General features: G+C 39.8%; 1 protein-coding gene across 1 annotated transcript; it reads right to left on the minus strand.

The window, feature by feature from the left end:
* Nucleotides 1-3,813: 3,813 nt before the first annotated feature.
* On the minus strand, nt 3,814-21,007 carry PUS7L (pseudouridine synthase 7 like). The gene is made up of 8 exons (XM_024215124.3): nt 20,100-21,007; nt 19,098-19,257; nt 15,555-15,750; nt 12,028-12,126; nt 9,724-9,805; nt 7,299-7,576; nt 6,211-6,264; nt 3,814-5,527 (listed from the first exon to the last, which is right to left on the minus strand). The coding sequence occupies exons 1-8, from the start codon at nt 20,980-20,982 to the stop codon at nt 5,198-5,200; spliced, it is 2,082 nt and encodes a 693-aa protein (XP_024070892.2). The 5' UTR covers nt 20,983-21,007; the 3' UTR covers nt 3,814-5,197.
* Nucleotides 21,008-22,169: the final 1,162 nt, after the last annotated feature.

Consider the following 22,169-nt stretch of genomic DNA (forward strand, 5'->3'; position numbering starts at 1 on the left):
TTTTGCTTATGTGAAAATATGGTCAGTGAAACAAGAACTTCTGCTTACTCTGATTTCAGCTTACTCTGAATGTCCTGATAGGAGTAGAGAGCTACCTGTAGTGGGTGCACTACTGAGAATTAGGACTTCTTAGCACTGGCATGATAGTGTGAACTTTGACTTTTGGCATATAACTTTTTGAGAAATGTGGTTTAGCAACATGGTGGCCATTCTGTTGATAGGCACCATTTGCAATGTGTTAAATTAAAGAATGTGGCAATGCAAAGGGAATGTTGGTATTAAGTTACCTGGTCTGTTTGCAACCAATGTGGTGGTTGTATTTTTTCCATTAGAGACTTTTAATTATTTAGGGAACAGGATTATGGTAAACTTCCTCCTATAAGGAGGTCTGAGTTTGGCGTACATCCTCACAGTTCTCTCCTGTTTCCCTCAACTCAGACTTCAAAAACTTTGATGTCATCCATGACTCTGAGATCTCTCTCCTTCCACACCACCAAGTTTTATGACTCTACCCATTACCACTTCAGCAATACTGCCCATGGATACCATTGCTTTGACTCCACCGCTGCTGAAACCCCAACACATGCATTCTTCTCATTTCACTTTGATCGCTGCACTCTCTCCTGAACCCCAGACTCCAATTCCAGAATGTGCACAGCACTGCCACCGTCTTGCAGCATCTTTCATATAGATTCACAGGGCAGTGGCTGGCTGGGCTTCTCAGGGTGGATGCCAGGGCCACCTTACCCCTCCTGAGAAACTATGGCCTGGCTTGGTTCTAAGAAGCCCTCTTGTCTAGATGGAGGTGCTAACCCCCTCCCCCTTAGGCTGAGTGGGGAGCAGCAAAGAGGTATGCATGCTCTCATCTTGCAGCTGTGCATTTTCTTTCCCTACCATTGCCTTGGGGAGGAGGGTTAGCGCAAGCAGCTAGTCTTTTCCTTGAGATTTTGTACTGGCATTTAATTGCTGACTATTGTTAATGCTGACTAGCCACTGCATTGCTGTTTTGTTTGGGTCAAGATAGAATTGTTTGGGTTTCCATGTATCTCAGTACATTATGTCACAACTTTGGACATGGACCTAGGATAAAAATTGCAAATGCACTTACATGATTTAGGAGCCTAAATCCCACCTTTTAACCTGAGTTATGTACTTTCGAAAATTTTACCCCTAGTCTTGGCAGGGGGTAAATTTATTGGGCTGTTTGGGCCAGTATCATAGGGAGGGATATAAATTCCATAATTCTGGGATTCAGCAAGTAGCTAGGACCAAGAGACTGAGCAGCAGAGATTGCCTGGAATCTGTGTCAATTGAAGCTTTAGTTCTATCTACAAGGGTAGAGACTGTAGTTTAAACCTCATGTCCAGGCCTAGTTGGACTGAATGGTTTCTTTGGATGGGTAGCCACTTTGACCTTGGGATCAGTCAGTCAGAACTAAGGTTGGTTCATGACCAGGCTGGGGATCTACAACCTCCTTTCCCACAAAGATTATGTTCCTTGCCCTCTTTTGTTTACCTTCTTGTTATTTATTTATTTGCTTAATACAGTTGTGGTTTTTGTGCCATAAATTATCTCTAGCTTGTGCAGTGTATTTTTGGCATCCTCTGGGCAAAGAAGCATGACTAAATAGCCCCATTTCCAGATATCCCAACTGGTTCCACATTCATTTCAGGATCTGCTTCAAAGCTGGCATCAGTGTAATACTCTTCATGGACTCACCTCAAACTTTTAGGCCCAGATCCACACAGGTATACTTTCTGCAGTTTAGCATTATTTAATCATATAAAGCATTATGGTTTATGTACAATACGGTATGACTCTATATGCATGCATACCTAATATAGATGTATAATGAGTAAGTGCTCCAATGTGAATCATTCCAAATTAACTTTCCCTGGATTTCTCAGATTTGACCTATGAACTTAAAAGTTACAAGGAATTAATGGCCTTAATACAGGTATAAAGGTAAAATGACAAAACTGTGGGTTTGGGGGTTTGGTTTTTTAAATTACTAGGATTTATTAAATACAGGTAGTTTCATGTAAGTGAAATAACTCATTCCTATGATTTGACTAAATATACCCATTTTCTGGTCAGGTAGCACAACTACTATGCAAATTAAAACATGCTTTTGCATAGCATTGGTGGAGATGGCTGTCTTCAGAAGCTGGAAACAAAAGTCTGGGCCTGATCCTGCCTTCCCAGCACTCCTAAAGCTCCCTTTGTCTTCTAAATGCTTTGCAACAACAGATTTGATTTGAAAAAGATGAAATAAAAGTTCAAATCATCCTTTGACTTGGACCATTGTACTTTTGTTGCTGGTTTCTGTGGGAGTTCAGAGCACAAGGAATGTAGGACTGGATTTATTAGCTGAGTATAATAGGCCAAATCCTCAGCTGGTGTAAACTGAAATCAATATAGAAGTCAGTAGAGCTATGCAGATTTATACCAGCTGAGGATCACAAAACATCTACCTGGCTTCTGGAGAACAGAAATATACATCATATGAAGAAGCTTTTTGTGATGTGAATGTAATATAAATCCATTCCATTCTGAAAGCTCTGCACATTCTGATTAAAATTAAGATATTTCTCCAATTTGAGTCAATAAAATTAATTATTGCACAAATAAAGAAAATTTGAATTTTCTCCATTAAAATGCACATTTATCATCAATGACTAGAAAAGTCAACATGCCACTAAGATTAAAACTTCTTTTGTTAGGAAAAAATTCAGAGCCTGCTTTCACTAGTATTAACAAAATGCCTACTAGGTTTATCAAGGAAGGGTGAATACCAATAGAAACACAAAGAATCAAGTCAAGGGGTGATCAGCTCTTTGATCTTTCCTTCTTAAAATCAGATCTGTGCAGTGATTATCTTTTTATTGTACTGCTAAAGCTCTTGTGCTTACACAGAATGGCTTTAAGAATCCAATACCACATCCCTTTCTCAGGCAAAACTCTCGTTAAAGTCAATAGTTTTTACATAAGTAAGGGTTGCAGAGTTGGACCCAAAGGCTATATGCATGAACAAACCTATTTTTTTGCATATTTATTATACTGAAATATTTCTGACTTTTTTTTTTAAAATAGACAGTAAAACTAAGCAGGCAGAAGATTATCATATATACAAACAATTTAATTACTACCTTGACTTCTTCCAAGTAGAACGCTTTTATTGTAGGAATTATATTTATGGATATCAGTAAGTTAGCTCTTTCCGCTCAGAGTTGCTGAAAGAATGATTTGCTTAAGAAGATTAGTCCTTTCAATGCTCAGAAGTAGTACTGGACAAATGAGCCTAAAATTACTATAGATTAACTCCATTAACATCATCTTCTGAACATTTTTAAAATGGCAGACCTTTCTGTGAAAAATCTTTTAATCTGACCTTTTATGTGTCCCTTCAAATCAAGTATCAGCTATTAACAACACACACTTTTCACATTTAAATTTCATTTGTTGTGTTGATGCCAGTAAAAACCGATGATCCTCAAAACTATTTTGAACCAAGCAGTGAAAGCACCAGTCTGATCTCAATAAAAATTCATCGGCTCTAGTAATTCCCTCTGATGAGTGATATAATTCAGCAAACCTAGTGACAGATGAAGTGGATGTACTGTAGGAAAACATGTTTAGGTTTGGTTTCTCAAGTGATTTGTTGAATCTTTAAGCAAGTTGTTAGTTTTCACGTAGGTTCTAGCTTAATATGATGAAATGCATTAAAAGTGATGCGTTGCAATAGTCACAATAGTTTATTTAGTGTACAATAACACTGCAAATATTACTGGCATAAGAGCTTATTTCCCACCTGACACTTCAGTGCCAAATCCTGCAATACTTACTTATGCCTTACAAAGACAAAAAGTTTCACTGAAGACAGTGGGGACCTGATCCTTCATTCTAGATGACCATTTTTACACCTCCATTGAAATCACTGGAATTACACTTCTGTCAAACTGGTGTAAAGAAGTGATGAATCAACCCTGGAGTATTTGCCTTGCTAAGGATTGAGCAAGAATTGCAGGACTGGGGTCACAGACAAAAGTAAATAAGTGTTGTGTTTACCAGAGTGTGAGAAAATTGAAGCATTTGTAACTTACATATCCCTTCTCTCAAAAATGGCCAAAGTAGTTTTCTTCCACTAGTTATTTTTAAGTCACAGTGCCATCTACAGATTAAATAGAACATACACAACTCAAAGCTTTTGTGATAGTTTTGCTTCTTAGTTTATTATTCAATTTTCTGCCCATCCATGCCAATATCATCTTTTTACAAACTTCTTTCACAGAAGAATTTTATAAATAACTTTTAACTGTGATAACAGCAAGGTTCCAGTGACAATCACTGCAAGATTTCCTCACAACCTTAAGCTTGTGCAGTGAGCAGGTTTGACCCGCAACGAGCAAACTGCCTGAAGTCAGGAAATAAAAACATTAACACTCTTCTGCAAGTGTATTAATGGCATGCTCACTCCTGGGTCTTGAATTACCCGTTTACATAGATTTTTATTTTGAGCCTTTTTTCTTCAATTCTTCAGTACAGGAATGACTGAAAGACGAGCATGCTGTGAGCTTGAAGAAGTGTTCTACAATCAGCAGGATGACTCAGCACTATTACTCACCTCACATATCCTTTTAGCTCTGGGTTCAAGTGCATAGTGAAAGCAGGTGAGGATGAATGGGCCTTAGAACTCAGCAAGGTTTCAACGGGCCTGGATGTTCCCTATGATACGGCAGCTTTCCTAGTAGACAGATAGTACTTGATTGTAAACGCGTTGTGGCAGAAGCTGTCTTTGTGTGTCAGGTACAGCAACAAATATATAACTAGCCCTTAATATGGTAATAGAAAAGGCAAGGAGGAAATAACCATTCACCATATTCCCCTTTCTCCAGAATTCCCCTTTGCACATGCGGTGTAAAGCTTGTGCAAATATCACTGGTTAAAAGCCAGACCTGCAGCTCTTGGCTTCTCTAAGTATGACATTATATATAATTTAGTATTGTTTGGCTCCAATGTACTCAGGACTATAAATTTAGTTTTAAAAACAAAGTAATAAAACCCTAAGTTATTCATTAATTCTTTCTGAACTATGCTGTACATGATGAACAAGATTAGCTTTCCCTATTTTATAGGCAACATATGTAAAATACCTCCATGGATTATGTTACTCCTCTAACTTTTTATTATGAACATTCTAAAGGTCACATTTCATTATTTCCCTCAGACAAACAGTTGCATAACATGAAGGATCAAGGTCAAATGACAAAAGAAGAGATGCTTTAGATTCATTTAGGTGACTGTCTTCTTCCGTTTTGATTCCCTTTTCATTGTCTTCTAAGAAATGATATGACAGATTGTGGATATATTTCAAAATGTGTCTGTAGCATCCAGGTGTGTTCAGCTGTAATGCAGACACCTTGAACCTGCATGTCTGCAGCCCATCCTTGGCAAGCCTTTCATGGTACCACTGCCCAACTTTATTATTGGGATACTTGATACTGTGTCCAACCATTGGAAGAACCACCTCAAGGGAAAAAATATATATATGTGAGCCACAAATGTGTTTGAAACAAAACCACCATTTTCCCCTTTAAAATTTAATTCCTTTATGTTTTAGGGCCTGATTCTGCAAAGAAGCCACCTTGCTTCCACACCATAAAAGCCCAAGCAAGGCTATGGAAGACAGTTATTTGAGGCTTAAACTGAAAGGCACAGAAGCCAGTCAAAATGCCAGTTCTCTAATAACAACTACAAACATACCAAACTGATTGTTTTCTGGATTGTTCTGAGATATAGAATTAGAGAATATGTTAGTATTCTTTGTAAGTCTCCAAACCCTCGTATCTTCACTCTTTTCATACCCTGACCTTCAAATACTCTTCATGCTTCTCCTATCACGGGAGGATTGAAACAAAATGTTTCAAGAAAACTACAATTAGTAGTTTGCTAACACTCAATTGACAGTAACAGTGCACAAAAAAGCACATCCAACCAAGATAACATTGCCCTTATGTTCAGTACACGAGTGAAGACTTTCATCTCTGTGTTTGCTGAGAGTGCAGATTAATTTCTATGCCCATTTTCCATAAAGGTGCACTCTGAAGAGAAATAAAACTGCATCTGTAAATTAATCAGATCTATTTTTAAAACAAAACTCATCTTCATTAACTCATAAACCCCTAAACATGATTTTTCAAACAAACTTACTTGATGTATTGCATATTTGTTAGCTGACTCTTCTGGAGCAGTTACTATGTGAACCTGGTATAAAAAATGTTTTAAAAAATTACATATAGTTTGGCAAACAGTAGAAAAACTAGATTACGAACCAATCACATATTTGTATTAATCCCACCCTCTATTAAAATCAAGAATTCTAAGGCCATTTGACTACTCCACGGAGAAATTGTTTCACTCAACAAAAAATTAGAAGTGTTTAACACAAAGTAATCATTTTATTAGTACAAGGCCTTGCATTAAATATAAACTAAATAAAACTAATGTTAATTACTGCTGATGTACGGACCTACCACTATAGTTCTAATATGCTTGCCCATCTCAAGTTAATGGTGCCAATGTAATTTCATGCTAGGAGATTAATGCAGTAACATTCACATTTAGCATGAGAACCAGACTCCATTGTTTAATATTAAATTTGATAGCTCAGCTTTCCATTGAATTTGGTCTATTCAGTTTATTAAACTCACTCTTTTTTTTTAATAACATTTTGGCAAAATCACAACGAGCATAGGAAGTTACTGTTTTAGAGCTCTGGAAGGTTATTTACAGTGACTGCTCACAGAAATATCTACAAGAAATTCACTCTTCCACTAAACAATTTGGGTGATATTCTGGCCATTGTGCACACCATTACTATAGTGCAAAAATTCCACACTGGTGCTGATACATAGGGGAAAGATGGCTGCCTTTTAGGTCCTCCATGACCAGATCCACAGAAAGATGTAACAGAAAATAGCTTAGAGGCATCATGTATGTGTAACCATTCAAGCCAAGTCCAGGTCCCTACAAACACCTTCATGGTATTCATGGCAAGAGTAGGAATGCATGAACAGTCAGGACGGAAAAGAGCTTTTATGGTGTATAGAGCATGTAGGCCTACTTGTGGGGAGTTGAGGGAGGGCTAAGCCACTCCACATCAGCCAAAGGTAAGTAGTAAAAGTAGCATACATGGGTTAGAATGTTTAACTAAACATAAAAAGCAGAACTCCTATATCTTAAGCTATTTAAGTGTGTTAAGCTAACTTTTATAAGAAATATTTTGTAAACTCACTCACTCTGTCATTCAGAGAATTTTCATCAACATTTTCTTCAGAGAGGACCAGATCACCCTCCACTACTTTTGAACCATAGGTCATAAACCTAAAAGACGCAGCTTCATTCCAAATTTTACTGCAATATGCATGAACGTAGAATATACGCATGGAATGAGGAATGCTGAGCCATCCTCGTATACAACCCTCATGGTTTACACCATAGCGATTCAAGGCACGAAGCAACATCTTCTCTCTTACTTTAAATTCGGGCAACATTGCCAGGGTTCCCTTTGCATCATCTGAAATAAACAGAAATAAACATTGGAACAACCATCTGCTTTTCAAACTTAGTCTGCTGGAAAGTGAAAAACTTAAATAAAAGGATAAATTAAATCAGATGAGGAAAAGGATGTCAGACTCATTTGTTTACACTGGTTTTTATTGTTTTGTTTATTATTCCCTGCCTTTAACTTCTCATGTCAGATAAATTCCATCTTATCTACCTTTTAACCTATGCTAATTAATTCCATTTTCTGTAATTTACATTAAAAATAAATTAAACTGGCTTTACTATGTTCATTACTTCAGTCCAAAGAGTTTCTAGTTCCTTAGAAATAAAAGCACATCACATCACTGCTAGCAGGGTGTTCTTACACCACGTAAGTAACACGTGAATGAGAAGTGCATTCCTATCAAAGAATATGAGATACTCAGACTTAGGCCTACATTGTCAGAAGATGGACCTCCTTTTGGAAGCACCCACAAAATCTACACAGGTAAGCACCAAGTCATTTAAGGGCACAAATTTTGTAGGAAAAAATAATGTGCTTGTTTTATTTTGTAGGTGCAAACTGCACTTGACAACAGGGAGTCTGAGTCTCAACCTGGATAGAAACGTACCCCTTTGCGTTAATATTTCCTTCTTTCCTTTGTAATTTTATCCAGATTTTCTCTGATGAGAAGTCATTTGTGTAGCCTTTTATTTCTTGCTTTGGGAAAAGATAAGCATTTGTTTTCAGAGTTCACATCAATACCTTTTCATGCATCATACAACAAGCTACAGTCCAGAAGGACTCAAAGGCTCTCTTCTGTGAAATGAAGCACATCTGTACCCCCTGAAGCCACATACCCTAGCTGTTCTGGCAATATACAGCGATAACCGTATTTACAGACATGGGAGATTTGGGGTCAAGAATGACTTCAAGATTTCTGACTCTGGGAGAAAAGTTAGGGACTGAAGAATGATAGCAGAAAGAGACGTGGCAAACGGGGCATTTTACTTAGAAGACAGGTATTAGTTTTTGAAAATATGTTTCAGTGAAGAATGGAACTCAAGATAGGAAGTAGGTAAGTCAGAGAGAGAGTGGAGGGAGATGCAGAGTTGAAAGTCAATTACACTGACGTAATGGCCAAAGCTGCAAACAAAGGCTGTGATTTTCAAAGGACCTAAGAGAGTTTGGAACCCAACTTTCATTCAGTTTCAATTGCAGTTGGGCTCCCAACTTTTGTACACTTTGTAATTCCCAATCAACAGGGCCGGCTCCAGGCACCAGCCCACCAAGCTGGTGCTTGGGGCAGCACCTGGAGGGGGGCGGCGCGGCGCTCCGGCCCCCGGGGAGAGCGGGGCCACGGCCAGGCTCGCCGCCCTCCCCCCGGCGCTCTGGGCGCCCTCCCCCCTCCCCCTCCCGGGGCGGCAAAAAAGCCAGAGCCGGCCCTGCCAATCAAAGAGAATATGATAATTCAAAAGAAGAAGAGAGGTGGAGGACAAAAGAAGAACAGTCTTTAGGAACTTCTCATATCTTTTCCACTATGTAGATATAAAGCCTCTACCAGAAATAAAGATTCTCCACTGCCCTGCACTTGGGAGATGGTAGCATTTTACACTCACTTGCAAGGTGTAAATAATTACACAGAGTGCAAGGTAGAGGAGAATCAGAACCCAGAAGATTTTGAGGCGCAAAATTCCAACGCTCTCAAGAAGCGTGGAGTGATTTATTGTATTGTGAGTTTACATAAAAGAATGAATCAGCTACTGGCAAAAGCAGAAATTGTATGAAAAAATATGACTATTAAGACTAATTTTAAGTGACAATAGAATTATTCAAAACTCATTAAATTTAAACTAATTGCTAAAACTCACTGTCTCTACAAGATACTTGTTGAAAATGTAAAGTAAAGAAAATATCTAAAAATGGCTTCAATGCAAAATGTATAGGGCCAAATCCTAGGGTCTTTGCTTGGCTTTTACTCAGTTCTTATTAAGTCAAGCTCCCAGAGCGTGAGCCTTCTATCACTTCCACCAGTATAATTCCATTGACTTCAATGGAATTACTACTGATTGACACCAGAAGAACTGAGAGAAACTCAGGCAATATGCAGCAAAACCCTCACCCCCCAAAACACATGTTCTGAATAACGACAAAAACATTTTAAATGTGGAATTTACCGCTTTGAAGAAAATATCTCTTTGCCTGGTTTACAGGATCATCTGTATCTTCTGGTGTGAAAAACAACTTCACAGCTTTTACCTTTAAAAAACAACACACATGAGGTTACTGTGTTTTAATGTAACTACCTATTTGATGAAAAAGACAACCATATGTCAGTTCCGTGGTAGGATACTATATAGCATCTCAAAACTCTGACCATTTCTTAAGCACAATGGCTCAAATTCTCTCCTCCGACAGAAGAAAGTCCTAAAATGTCACAAGTGTGAAATCAAGTGGCTACTGTATTCTCCCCTTGGAAGGGATGGGAACAGAGTTCAAAACCTCCAAAGGGGAAGTTAATGATGCAGGGAGTATTACTTTTTCTATAGGTTTCCAGCTGGAAATCTTCCAGGTTGCAACAGAAAAGCTTCAAAAACAGACTCCAATGAGAAACTGCTGAGCTGGAATTGATATGCAAACTAGATACAATCAACTTAGGCTTGAATAGGGACTGCGAATGGCTGAGCCATTACAAACATTGAATCTATCTCCCCTTGTAAGTATTCTCACACTTCTTATCAAACTGTCAGTACTGGGCTATCTTGATTATCACTTCAAAAGTTTTTTTTTTCCTCTTACTTAATTGGCCTCTCAGAGTTGGTAAGACAACTCCCACCTTTTCATGCTCTCTGTATGTGTATATATATCTCCTCAATATATGTTCCATTCTATGCATCCAAAGAAGTGGGCTGTAGCCCACGAAAGCTTATGCTCAAATAAATGTGTTAGTCTCTAAGGTGCCACAAGTACTCCTGTTCTTTTTGCGGATACAGACTAACACGGCTGCTACTCTGAAACAGGTTGCAAGGTGAGCATGCTGCCTAAAGCAGTAGCACTCTGGTTCTGCCTCGTGGCCCTCAAACAAAGCCCACAGAGGCTTAACCATACAATGTTCACATGGAGGGGCTTACACACCCTCACACAGAGGGGACAATGATATGCCTAGGCTGTGACTACATGAAATTAGATGATACAGTGAGAGAAACACCTGAGCATGGTCTGTATTACAGCTTCCATTATTTCTACTACCAGTGGAACTACGTATTTTGCAAGCGTATATAAGACCCTAGTTGCTTTTCCCCTCACCTGTCAGTGTCAGGCCATTAGCACCTGTTTTCATGCTCATTTGTCCCCATCTACACCAGGCAGTGCAGCAGAGCAAGTGCCGCCGCATTTTTAATAAAAAATGACTCTATATATTTTAATCAAATAATTTTACAATCAAAATGGTATCAGAACTAAGATAAGAGGTTTAACAACTACCAATCTGCAGCAAACTAGTAATGTTAATTTCTACCTTGCCAAAATTTTGCATAAAGTGCAAGTTATTTTGGTGGATAGCATCCAGTGGGATCTAAGGGCTTGAGTCTCTTTGCATGCAGGTGTAACTATATTGACTTCTATTAAGTTTCTCAGATTTGTATCAGTGTAAGTGAAGAGAAGAATCAGACCCTATATATCTAGTTCAACAATAACTTCTGATACCATGGACCTCATTCTCTACTGCTTCGTACCTTGTGCAATAATTTACCTGTGCAAACCGTCACACAAGTTACATGACAGTGGAGAATCAGGACCTATGTCTCATGAAATATTATCTGAGAAATTAATTCAAATTGGCTTGCAAAGAACAACTTATGTGGAAAGAAGACTGGCTGAGGGATGGTAACCAAGGGATAATGAGAAGCAATAACATATTGAGAAATGCAGATACATCTACTGTGATCTTAAAGGGTTTGGGTTTTAGATCTGGTCTTATTTAATATTGTTGCAAAAATTTAAGAAAAAAAATCTCTCCCAGTGTACTCAGTCCAACAGTCTGAATATTCACAAGTTAAAGAGCACTTGTCATCATGAACAAACTGGAAAAAGGAGCTTTTGATTTAAATTGTTCTGAGCCTAGTACTAAAAGCAGATGTCTTTATGTAAAATTATATTATATATGACAATTGCAGTGTGACAGACCCACAAAAACACTGAAAACTACTTTCCACTCTATTTAAAATAAATAATGTTTAAGCTTTATGTTAAAATTAAACATTTTGTTTAAATGTTAAAACATTCATGATTGTGACACAAGATTGTTAATTCATGGTGGGAGTTGGTTCTGCAGTCTCCTCCAACAACACTCACACTACTACTGTCACACATGGAGATCACCGTTCAATAGGATGGTAACCTCCAATGCTTGACTCAGACATGCCAACTGTAGCCATGGAAAAGAAGTAGACTGGTCATTTGGATTATGAGGTGAATTATACCATTTCTTCATTCAGCAAAGCCAGTCCAATTTGATCTGTCTGAACATTCTGTCCATGCCCAAATCGCTGAGGTCCATAGTAGTTTACAAAACCATTTGTCTACAATAAAAAAAAAAAAATGAACTGGTTAAAACATGAAAATATTAAATATTCATTAAAACTGTAAGGGGCACATTTTTAAAGGTATTCAGGTATTGCTCTGCTTAGCGTTGGGAGAACTAAGTAACTTAGACAGCTAAGTCCCATTTGCACTTGCCATTTAAAGCGTAAAAAGTCCCTTTTTTGCGCTAAAACCGCGGGAACGTCTACACTTGTTAATGCCTTTTTTGTGGTGAAACTCAGAAGTTTCACCGCAAAACGAAAGCCACCTTCACGAGAGGCATACAGCTCTTACTGCTGTTCTTTTTGCGCTGTTGTGAAAGTGAAGACAGGTTCTACCTGTGTAAACAGCTTTTGGCCTCTGGAGGCTATCCCACAGTTCCAAAAGTGACCACTCTGGCCAGCATCTCCACTGCTCTGATGCCAGGTAAAGGGACATCCACACCTCCCATTGTAAGCCCCTGGAAGTTTGAAACTCCCTTTCCCTTTGCTTGTAGATGTGGCGGGGAAAGCAGCCAGACAGCAGGGGGTTTTAAAAAAAAAATGCCATGAAAGAAACAAGGAAGTAATGGGGCTGCTGGGACATGAAGCAGGGCATCACAGGGTACTGAGCAGAGACCCAGAATGCCTTCCGCTCACCCCCCCCCCTTCCCACAAGACCTATCGAGAGCGCTGCACTGTGGGATAGCTGCCCTACAGCGCTGCTCTCATCCGCGATGGAAATGCTGCTAGTGTAAACACTCTCTGACACCTGAGGAATTAAGTGAGTACACAAACCAGCGCTTTTCTTTCACTGGTTCCCTATCACCGGTGAAACGTACAGTGCAAAAACTCTGCAAGTGTAGACATACCCTAAGTTCCACTGACTTTCAATGAGAGGCTGCCAAGACACAGATCCTCAAAGGATTTCAATGGGAATTAAGCACTGAAATACTGTTGAGGATCTGGGCCTTAGGCCTTGCAATGGTGAGCAGAGCAATGCCTGAATATCTTTAAAAATCTGGGCCTAAATATGGCAAATGTAAATTTCGTTTCAACTCTTAATCAGATCATTATTACAATCAGAACGTATACTAAAATGACAAAAGTTTACACTTATCAGTATACAGCAATTTATAAACGTTCATGAAATAAACTTAATTACACCCCTTTAAGTATCCCCATTTTACAGCTGAGAAAACTGAGTCAGAGAGAGATTAAAGGGCCCACTTTTTAGAAGTGTTAAACATCACAGCTCCAAATGATATCAATGGCAACTTTAACTGCTCTGTACCTTTGAAAATCAGGTGCTTAATGACCTGCCTAACCAAAGACACACAGAATGTAGCCAGGAAGAAAACCCAGATCTCCTGAGTCCCATGCCTCTGTTTTAACCATAAGGCTCCATCCTTCCTCTCATGCAAGCTGAATAAATAAGCATGAAATCAAATCAAACCAGAATCTTTCTCCATATATATGTAGAATCACTTCACGATGAATCCTACTAAAGATCACATCAAAGAGTTGAGTATTTTCCATGAGCAACTCCAGAAATATTTATTCAAAGTTCTCACTGAAGTCAACGGGAGTTTTGTCAAAGGGTATGTCTACACTACGGGATTAATCCGAATTTAGATAATTCGAATTTGGGAAACAGGTTGTATAAATTCGATTGTGCGCGGCCACACTAAGCACATTAATTCGGTTTTTAACCACATTAATTCGGTGGTGTGCGGCCACACTACCCCATTAATTTAACCACAGTAATTCGGTGGTGTGCGGCCACACTAACCCTAATTCGAATTAACAAAATCGATTTAGGCGCTACTCCGCTCGTCGAGGTGGAGTACAGAAATCGATTTTAAGTGCCCTTTAATTCGAATTAACTGGCTCTGTAGTGTGGACGGGTGAAGGGTTAATTCGGATTAACGCAGCTAAATCCGAATTAAAGTCGTAGTGTAGACCAGGCCTTAGTAAGAACTGTGTACAAAACCAAGCAATGGCCTCATCAAAACAAACATACAAATAATAATTGATACTGGGCATTTTTTAAACACTCATATTATTTCACAGGACGACTCCACCTGCAAAACTATTACTATAGTAAAGCCCAAGAGCAACTACATTACTGATGAGTGAGGATCAGAATTTCTTAGTGTTTTTCTGGCCACTACCTGTGTTAGTAAAATGGAGCCAGTGAGGTCACGATCACGTAACCCAATGAGGGTTAATTTTCTGGAAACCAATAAATACACATAGAGCAAGGTGAATGTGAAATAATTTAAGGGCATTTACCTTTCAAAAATATATAACTGGAGAAGCTACATAGGTGTAACCTTACTTAGGATGCATATACCAATATGTGTAATTAAGAGATAAAATCCTTAAGCTGGACTAAATGGAACAAGTCTTTTCAGGGTCTGGCATTAGGTTAAGTCTAATAAAACAGGACCAAATACAGGCCATGTTCATTTTTCAGGAAGAGTCGCACCTCCTCCCCAAAAAATACCTCAGTTGATCATCTTCTCCTGTACACTGTGAAGTCAAAAGAAGGAAGGGCACAGAAAAGAAAATTAAAGCAACAACTGAACATTTCTTTTGTTTGTGAAAAATAACTTCCAATAATTTTCCTCAGTGTAATTACTCTTTTGAGACAGGGTGTTTCTCAATTTGGTCTTTAATTCCTGGTTTAATCATCTTGCAAAAAATTGGCACTATGGCCATTATTTAGAAAGACTGAGGGATGGGGAAAAAAAATGAATGTAAAATAAAACACTTCTAAATAAGCTAATAGGTCTTCCCTTTTCCTGACCTTCTACTTTTCCGAGGAACTTAGAACTCCTGGTCAGTGGCTTTTTCAGTGACTCAGGAAAGCATCTACAAAGGGCTCCATCAATTTTTTATCACTCTCTTCTGCTGCTGCTGGTATTTTTTTACAGTTATTTATCCCATCCCATTCCCATGAAAAGTCTCTGCATTTTTGCTAATGCAGCCAAAGTCTATAATTGGTTGGCAGGTATTAATCTACCTTTTCTTCCTGTCAGAAGTCAGGAGCATCACCTTTCTGAAGATACAAATTTTCTCCATCAGGGCCAGCCTTAGGCCTCAGCAGCTGTGGTTCATACAGATACCCTGTATCTGTCAAATTCCTCATCTGTTGTCCTGTACTACTCTGGGACCAGAAAGCAGTGGCACAGAATGAACTCACTAACTGTCCTCCCTTTTTGGCAAGTTGTTCTGTTCCTGGTTTGTTGAGCCACAGAGACTAATCATCAAAGGACACATAGCTTCTAAATTTTAGAACAAGTGAAATGTTGCCAGAGCTGAGTGGAGATTGCGGGTAAGAGGTAGCATGATAGAACCATCTTGTTCTAAAAAAGCAGAGTGATAATTTTGATGAGGTAAAAATATTTCCTTGTTGAAAATGAAATCATGGCATCTCTTTTTACCTTAACATTCTCAAATGCTTCAGATATTCTCTCTTTCAGATCTGCAGAAGAGTCATTGCTCTGATGTTTTAGTTCTCTCACAATTATATCAAAGTGGTTCCCCTTCAGCTGACCGAGTCTAAGGTGCTGGCACACTGAATGGATATTATACACTTTCATTCCTTTTTTTTCAATTGTGCTTCCAATTTCTTTCAACCTACACAAATGATAAATTGGGAGTTTATGAAGAACTGTTTATAAGACATTCCAACTGGAAAAAAAAAGTTTCCTTCACAAATGCTTTGTTTGCCTCAGCACTAATTACGTGTAAAACTGATTCAAAAATACTTGTCATTCAAAGGTTTTCCCTTTGTCTTACTTGAAATAAGTCACAGTCGTGCTTACTGACTGAGCATTTAAAATAATTTGTGATCTAGAAATTAACCTCTTATCAAATGATGCTAACAAGTTAATACAATTAGTTTAATGGAAGGTTTTAACAGTCTATAAGTGAAAAATTATCAGGTGGATTTAATGTTATATAGGGGTTTTCAAATTTTTCATAATATGGACCGTGTTTTAATAAAGAGATTGTCTGATGGACTACCTCCCTCCAATTCATGATCACATGGACCATCTTCCCTCCTATTTGTGATTGAATGACATCTTTCTGGTGACTAGAGCAGTTGCTTTCATGGGAAAAGCCATAACTCCCCCCCCCCCCCAACTATTACTAAAATTAAGTAGTATTTATAGTTTCTTTAATGCAGTTTAGTAACTGGAAACAAGGAGAAGTAGCCAGCATCATGTGACCAAACAAAACTCTGCAGACCATCAGTAAATGCTCCCTGGTGGTCAACAGATCAGTGTCTGAGAACTACTGCTCTCATTACAGAAAAACAAGAAACAAAGAAAAAAAGAAAAAGTTCACAAATGTGTTGCAGATAGACAATTTCTCCTTATACATTTTAAATTTATAATCTTATTGTACTTCGCATTTTGGAAATATGGAGGTAAGTAAGAAACAATTTGCCAAAATTAGGACAAAAGTAAATTCTAAATAATGTACAAATAGCACTATTAAATAATGTTTTCCTTTGTTTGGTTTTGTCACGCTCTCTAGGTAAATGATATGAGTGAGTATATTCAGTTCTGTTAGCTCTATAGTAAACATATCCAGGATCAAGCCCTTAATAATCTATCTCCCGTATTTACCTTTTTGCAGTCAATTTTCTTGTGGTCTTAGTCCTGAGCCACAAGGAAATTGGCTTTGCAATAAGGGAACTTTAAATACAGATTATTAAGGGCCTACCAACTGCAGTATTTATCCATAGTAAAATTCAGCTAAAATTCAATTTCAATCCTGCCGCTCATATACACACACAACTTCTCTTGACTTGAATGAGTGTAAAGGAACTGAAAGATTAAGAGGCTATATATAAAAAGGCCAAATATTTGAACTGTCAGTTGTGTTTCCAATTACAAGCATGTGCATGCGTACCCAAGGAGAGAATCAATACTCTGAGTTTGCTTTTATAAGGCTGACCAGAAGAGAGTAATTGTGTTTTAGACAATGCTATAGTACAGCTTTTATGCTTGATGAAAAACAGATTTTAAGGAATCAGAACAATGAGAATGAGAAATAAAAATTCAGTACAGTCAACCTCGAGAATGCTTCTAAGATATTCAAGTTACTCCATTTTGGTGAATGTCCAATGAAGGCTATAAACACAAATCAAGCAAATGTGTTTTTAAATATTTCTGAAGTATCAAATAAATATTTTGAATACAAGGATGATCATTTTCAATTGAGCTGCAATTAAAAATTAGCTAATATTTGAATTAATGACGTAGATGACAATCCTACATAAGCTTATTACCGAGTGCAATGTTTACGGCTGAAGTCCCACCGGTGCTATTTATGATAGTAAGCCATACATTTGGTTGTAATTATTTGCAGGATCGAACTAAAACCACAAAGAAGGGATGTTCTTGTGGTACCAAAGGAATTTCCCAATCCCTGGTGTTCCAAGTATTTATTCAGCAACTAGCTCCTGAAGTTTAAGTTTCCCACAAAGTTTCAAGATAGATGTATCATTAAAGCGATATTTTAATTTCAGATTTCTGTTATTAGGGAAGGTCAAGCTACACAAAAGACCAATCTTTTTTTCTCTCTTTTAAAGGTAAAATATTTCTTTCTTTAAAAAAAGAAAAACAAGGTTCCTCTTTGGCTTCCCCTTTCTTACTTGTGACAGAAGAAGATTTTGCCCCGTTTATGACACCACAGAGGAATCTGAATGCAGTAGCCACAGCACTGTAAATAGCAAAATCCCATTGCAGTGGGTTCTGCACATCGAAGGGCAAAAAGGGCTAGAAGGGAAAACCTGTCATCCTCCTCCCTAATAGGCTATCTTACCTCAACATATTAAACTCAGGCCTAGATGTGAAGGGAGACTGTTGGAGTCAGAATCATGGTTCCCCTCTTATGAGCTCTCTCCTATTCTATGGCTGTCAAGATAATAATAATAAAATAGCTATTGAATAGTGCTTTAATAAATAGTTTTGTACCACAACAAAATTTGTCCACTTTTAATAATGTGAGATACTGAGTTTGGAACAGAAGCTCATTTATCGCCTTTATTTATTAATGCAACCCTTAAATTTCTGGGGGACTAAAGCTACCTCAAGCCTTCCGTTGTCTATGCCCACACTCATGGGAAAGAACCTGCTGTTTCAGAGACGACGTAATACTGGAGAGAACCCTTACAGAGAAAAACTATCACTATTGTTGGTGTTGTGGGGCATCCACCCACATGCCTTCCCCTCTCCTGATCCAACAAGTGCTGATGTGTCATTCATACTCTCTGAGGAGAAAGGGCTGTACGACACAGTCACCTTTTCGGGTGACATGCAGCTTCTACTCTTCATCTCCCAAGGTTGCAAGGGGTGGCACATCAGTGACCATGGCTCTTTTCTCCATGCTGGGTTACAGTAGCAGTTCCTTTTCTTCACTTCACTTAGAGAGGGACTAAGAGTTTGGGATAGAGAGGGTTGATGGCAAGTCGCACCCTCTCCATCCACATATTTACAACAGGCAAGTACTGTGCTGCCCTGAAAGACAATGCCAGGAAGTAGAGGAAAGAGCAACTTGACCTGGTTCTCCTGTGCTGGGTGATGGCATGTCCCTAGGGAAGACACCCCTTTGTCCCCCAGGGCAACTTCTTCTGATGACACAAGAAGTAGATTTTGATATTCAGTGTGTCCCAGATGCTGCACCCTGATTAGTTCACTAGATCATTGGAAAGGACAGGGACAGCTCTCCGCAACAAGCAAGAATAAGAAAATATATACTTTTTTCCCCTTAAAATACAAGGCTAATCCAGTGTCTAACCTGATATTCCCTAGTAACAAAAGCATTAAGTCACAAAATAACTGCTCTAAGCAGTCTCAAACATAGGTGGAGATGGCCCAATATAATAAGATTGATATTAAAAGGTGCTTTCACATTTATTAACCTATTCCAATGATGAAATTGCTCTATGCGAGGAACCAAGTTTTTAGTACCTCTCAGGAGTCACTTTTTTCACAACCATAGCTTGGTAGGTGATGGCCTTTTTGTCTTTGATGCCTGTGTAACTGAAGTCTGAAGGAAGCACACCAAGTTCAGAAGACAAATAGCTAATTGCTTCTAGTGTTTCCAGATTTTCTTTTCGAAGGGTAAAACCTGCAACGAATATCTCAAAATTATTAGAAATCCACCATTCCAAATTCTATTGGGAACTCTGTCATCACGAATGGGCTAGCAGCTATTCTTTAACATTAGAACAGGACAGGATTTGGTAAGAACACAGAATCAATTGTTCACAAAACTAAACTACTGGTAGAGGGGGGAAAAAATTTGTATTGAAGAGAAAGATATAGAAGACAACTGATGCTCAAACTACAGCTAATAGAAACCATAGTCAGCCATAAAAGCAACAGAATTTTCAATGCTCAGAAGATGCAAATCTCTTCAACTTCATATAAAAACAATCAAACAAAGCAATTAAAAAAAAAAAGACATACTGAACGTTTCTAAGACGGTCTGTGGATTTAATGTTGGGCCTACAAACAACTCTTCTAACAGGAACATCATTCTGCATATCAAAAAGTAATGGTTTTAAAAAATGAAATCAGAAATCAAATCTGGTCTTATTATAAAACTAGGAGCAATAACCTTTCCAATTAATGGTGGAGCTTTAACAGCTAAAAGCTTAGGAACACCTAACAGAACATCCAGTATTCTTCAAGTTATTTTAAAATAAGAAACTATAGTGCATGCAATTTACACAGGGAAAGAGGTTGCATTGAGGGTATTTCAGCCATTTCCACTGCACTATTTATTTAATTCACTGTGGTAACTGGATTCATTTCTCACACCAATTTAACTCCACTGACCTCAGTAGAATTATTCCTGATTTATGCCTGTGTAAATGAGAAGAGAATCAGACTCTCTGTACTCCTTTAAAAAACAATTATTATAAAACAATTAACCAAGGAAACTATAAAACATTATTAAATATTTACCTGTATAAACATCTTGTTTTTCCTGGCAATCAGCAGCCGGCCTTTTCCTTGACCAACTCTTCTCCCGAAACCTTACTATTATTGCTACATTTTGCTGACCATTAAAGTCTGTCACAGAAAAAGACTTTGTTTCTACAAGTTTTCCAAACTTCTGACTGACAAAATGGTGGACTGCCTTTCTGTGCTCCTTATTCCCATCAGGCTTAAAAGAAAATTTAGAGTTTTCCAGTTTTGCATCTAAAAATTTAAAAAAATCAAATGCTTCCTCCTCAGACACTAGTTGACAGAGCTGTTTGTAATCAGTGTTTGCTTTGACAATAATTTCATTACTCTTTGTAACAGTAATTAAGAAAGGAAACTTCTGTCTAATGCCGCTGTGTAAATCAGCTCGATTCCTCTTGTCAAGGACTGGCCCCAGTGAGAACTCAGCAGGATGAGTGGCTGGATCATTTTCTGAGTTCCACCCATCTTTTATGTTACAAGCAAACTGATTCAACAGTTCATTCACAGACTCATCTAACAAGGAGTCCAATGTACCTGCTTCATGGCGCCCACCTTCAGGTGCAGCTCCAGCCATGTGCTCTGTGCTGCCTTTGGCTAGCGACAGGCCATTTTCTGGAGCATGACTGGGGTTGTCGAATGGGCCTACCACCTCTTCTCTGTGCAGCTCCGGAGGCTCTGGCCAGGGCCTGCGGGGGCTCTGTGGGCAGCAGCTGTTTGGGGCTGCAGGCGTGTCACCAAATGCATGAAGAGTCTCAGCTGTGCTCTCACTAAGCAGCCACCCGAGGGTATCAATTTCTGTCACGATGAAGTCACTGGCAGAGGTTTTTACACTACCCTGGAAGCCGGTGTGATTGCTCCGCATGCTCAGCACACCCGACATGGTGCCAGCCCTGCCCTGAGGCCACACACCTGTGAGAGAGAGTGCACCAGTCATCACACAGCGGCCAGGGGACCCCCACTTTTCCCAGGGGTCATTGCAGCTTACTAGCTACTAGCGGGGCCTCCTGAAACAAAACATTAACACAAGGGGTACCGCTTCCCATCACGTGGGGGGCAGCAGTCAGCGACCCTGGCCCCACCCCCTGCCCTGTGAGTGAGGGGCAGCAGGAACCAACAAAACCATTCCTCCCCTGGCCCTGTGCACGTGAGGGGCAGGATCCATGAACCTGCCCTCAACCTCTGCCCTGTGCAGGCAGGAGACAGCGAACCCACCCCCTGCACTTTGTACATGGGGGGCAGGAGTCAGCGAACCCAGCCCCACCCTTGCCCTGTGTGTGGGGGGGGGGGCGGGGGGGCAGCAGTCATAGCACAGCGCAGGGTCTGGACAGGGGACCATGAGGGAGGGGCTGCCCCCGCCGGCCCAGGGAGCAAGAGGTTGCCAGCTCCAGCTCACAAGGGGCACGGCCACCATCAGCCCGGTGGCAGTGCCCAGGGGCCAGCCCTGTGGGGATGTCACTGGTTCAGGGCGGGCCTTGGGCGGTGTCTCAGCCCCCAGTGACAGGCACTGGCCACACCACACTCACTTGCCCAGCGGGGGTGGGGTGGGGGGAGTTACATCGCGACATGCACGAAGCTCCTCGGTGCCATCCTGTCGTCAGAGGGGTGTGGGCAGTGTGACAGGTAGCAGAGAGAGGCAAACAGGCCCGGACAGTGGGGCCGCCTGCCCCAGGCAAGTGATCCCAGCAGGGCAGGTTCTGCTGCGAGCCAGACCCAGCTCTCAACAGCACTAATGTGGGGGCGGGGGGGGGGAGGTTGGGCTGGAGAAACCCTGACTCAGGCTCTGCAGTGAGAGCCGGCCCCTCCCGCTGGCCTGGAGCGAGCCACGTAGGATTCATGTAGGCATAATTCACTGGTAAAATGAAAAGCATTGTAAGAGTGCAAACTAGAGTAGTTCATCTCTCCAGAATGTGTACATGGGGGGAAAGGAACCCTTTCCCCGTAAACCAGAGATCACAAGTTAGGAGCCCTCACAGAAAGCAATTTTGCAGTGCTCTGCAGTCATGATCTCTAAGGCTAGAGTTTACAATGGAGTCACTACAGCGTTTGGGACCAGAGCTGTAGTATCTA

This window comes from Terrapene carolina, unplaced genomic scaffold, assembly GCF_002925995.2.
Source record: "Terrapene carolina triunguis isolate 2854851 unplaced genomic scaffold, T_m_triunguis-2.0 Scaffold68, whole genome shotgun sequence".
In the NCBI taxonomy this organism is placed as follows: domain Eukaryota; kingdom Metazoa; phylum Chordata; order Testudines; family Emydidae; genus Terrapene; species Terrapene triunguis.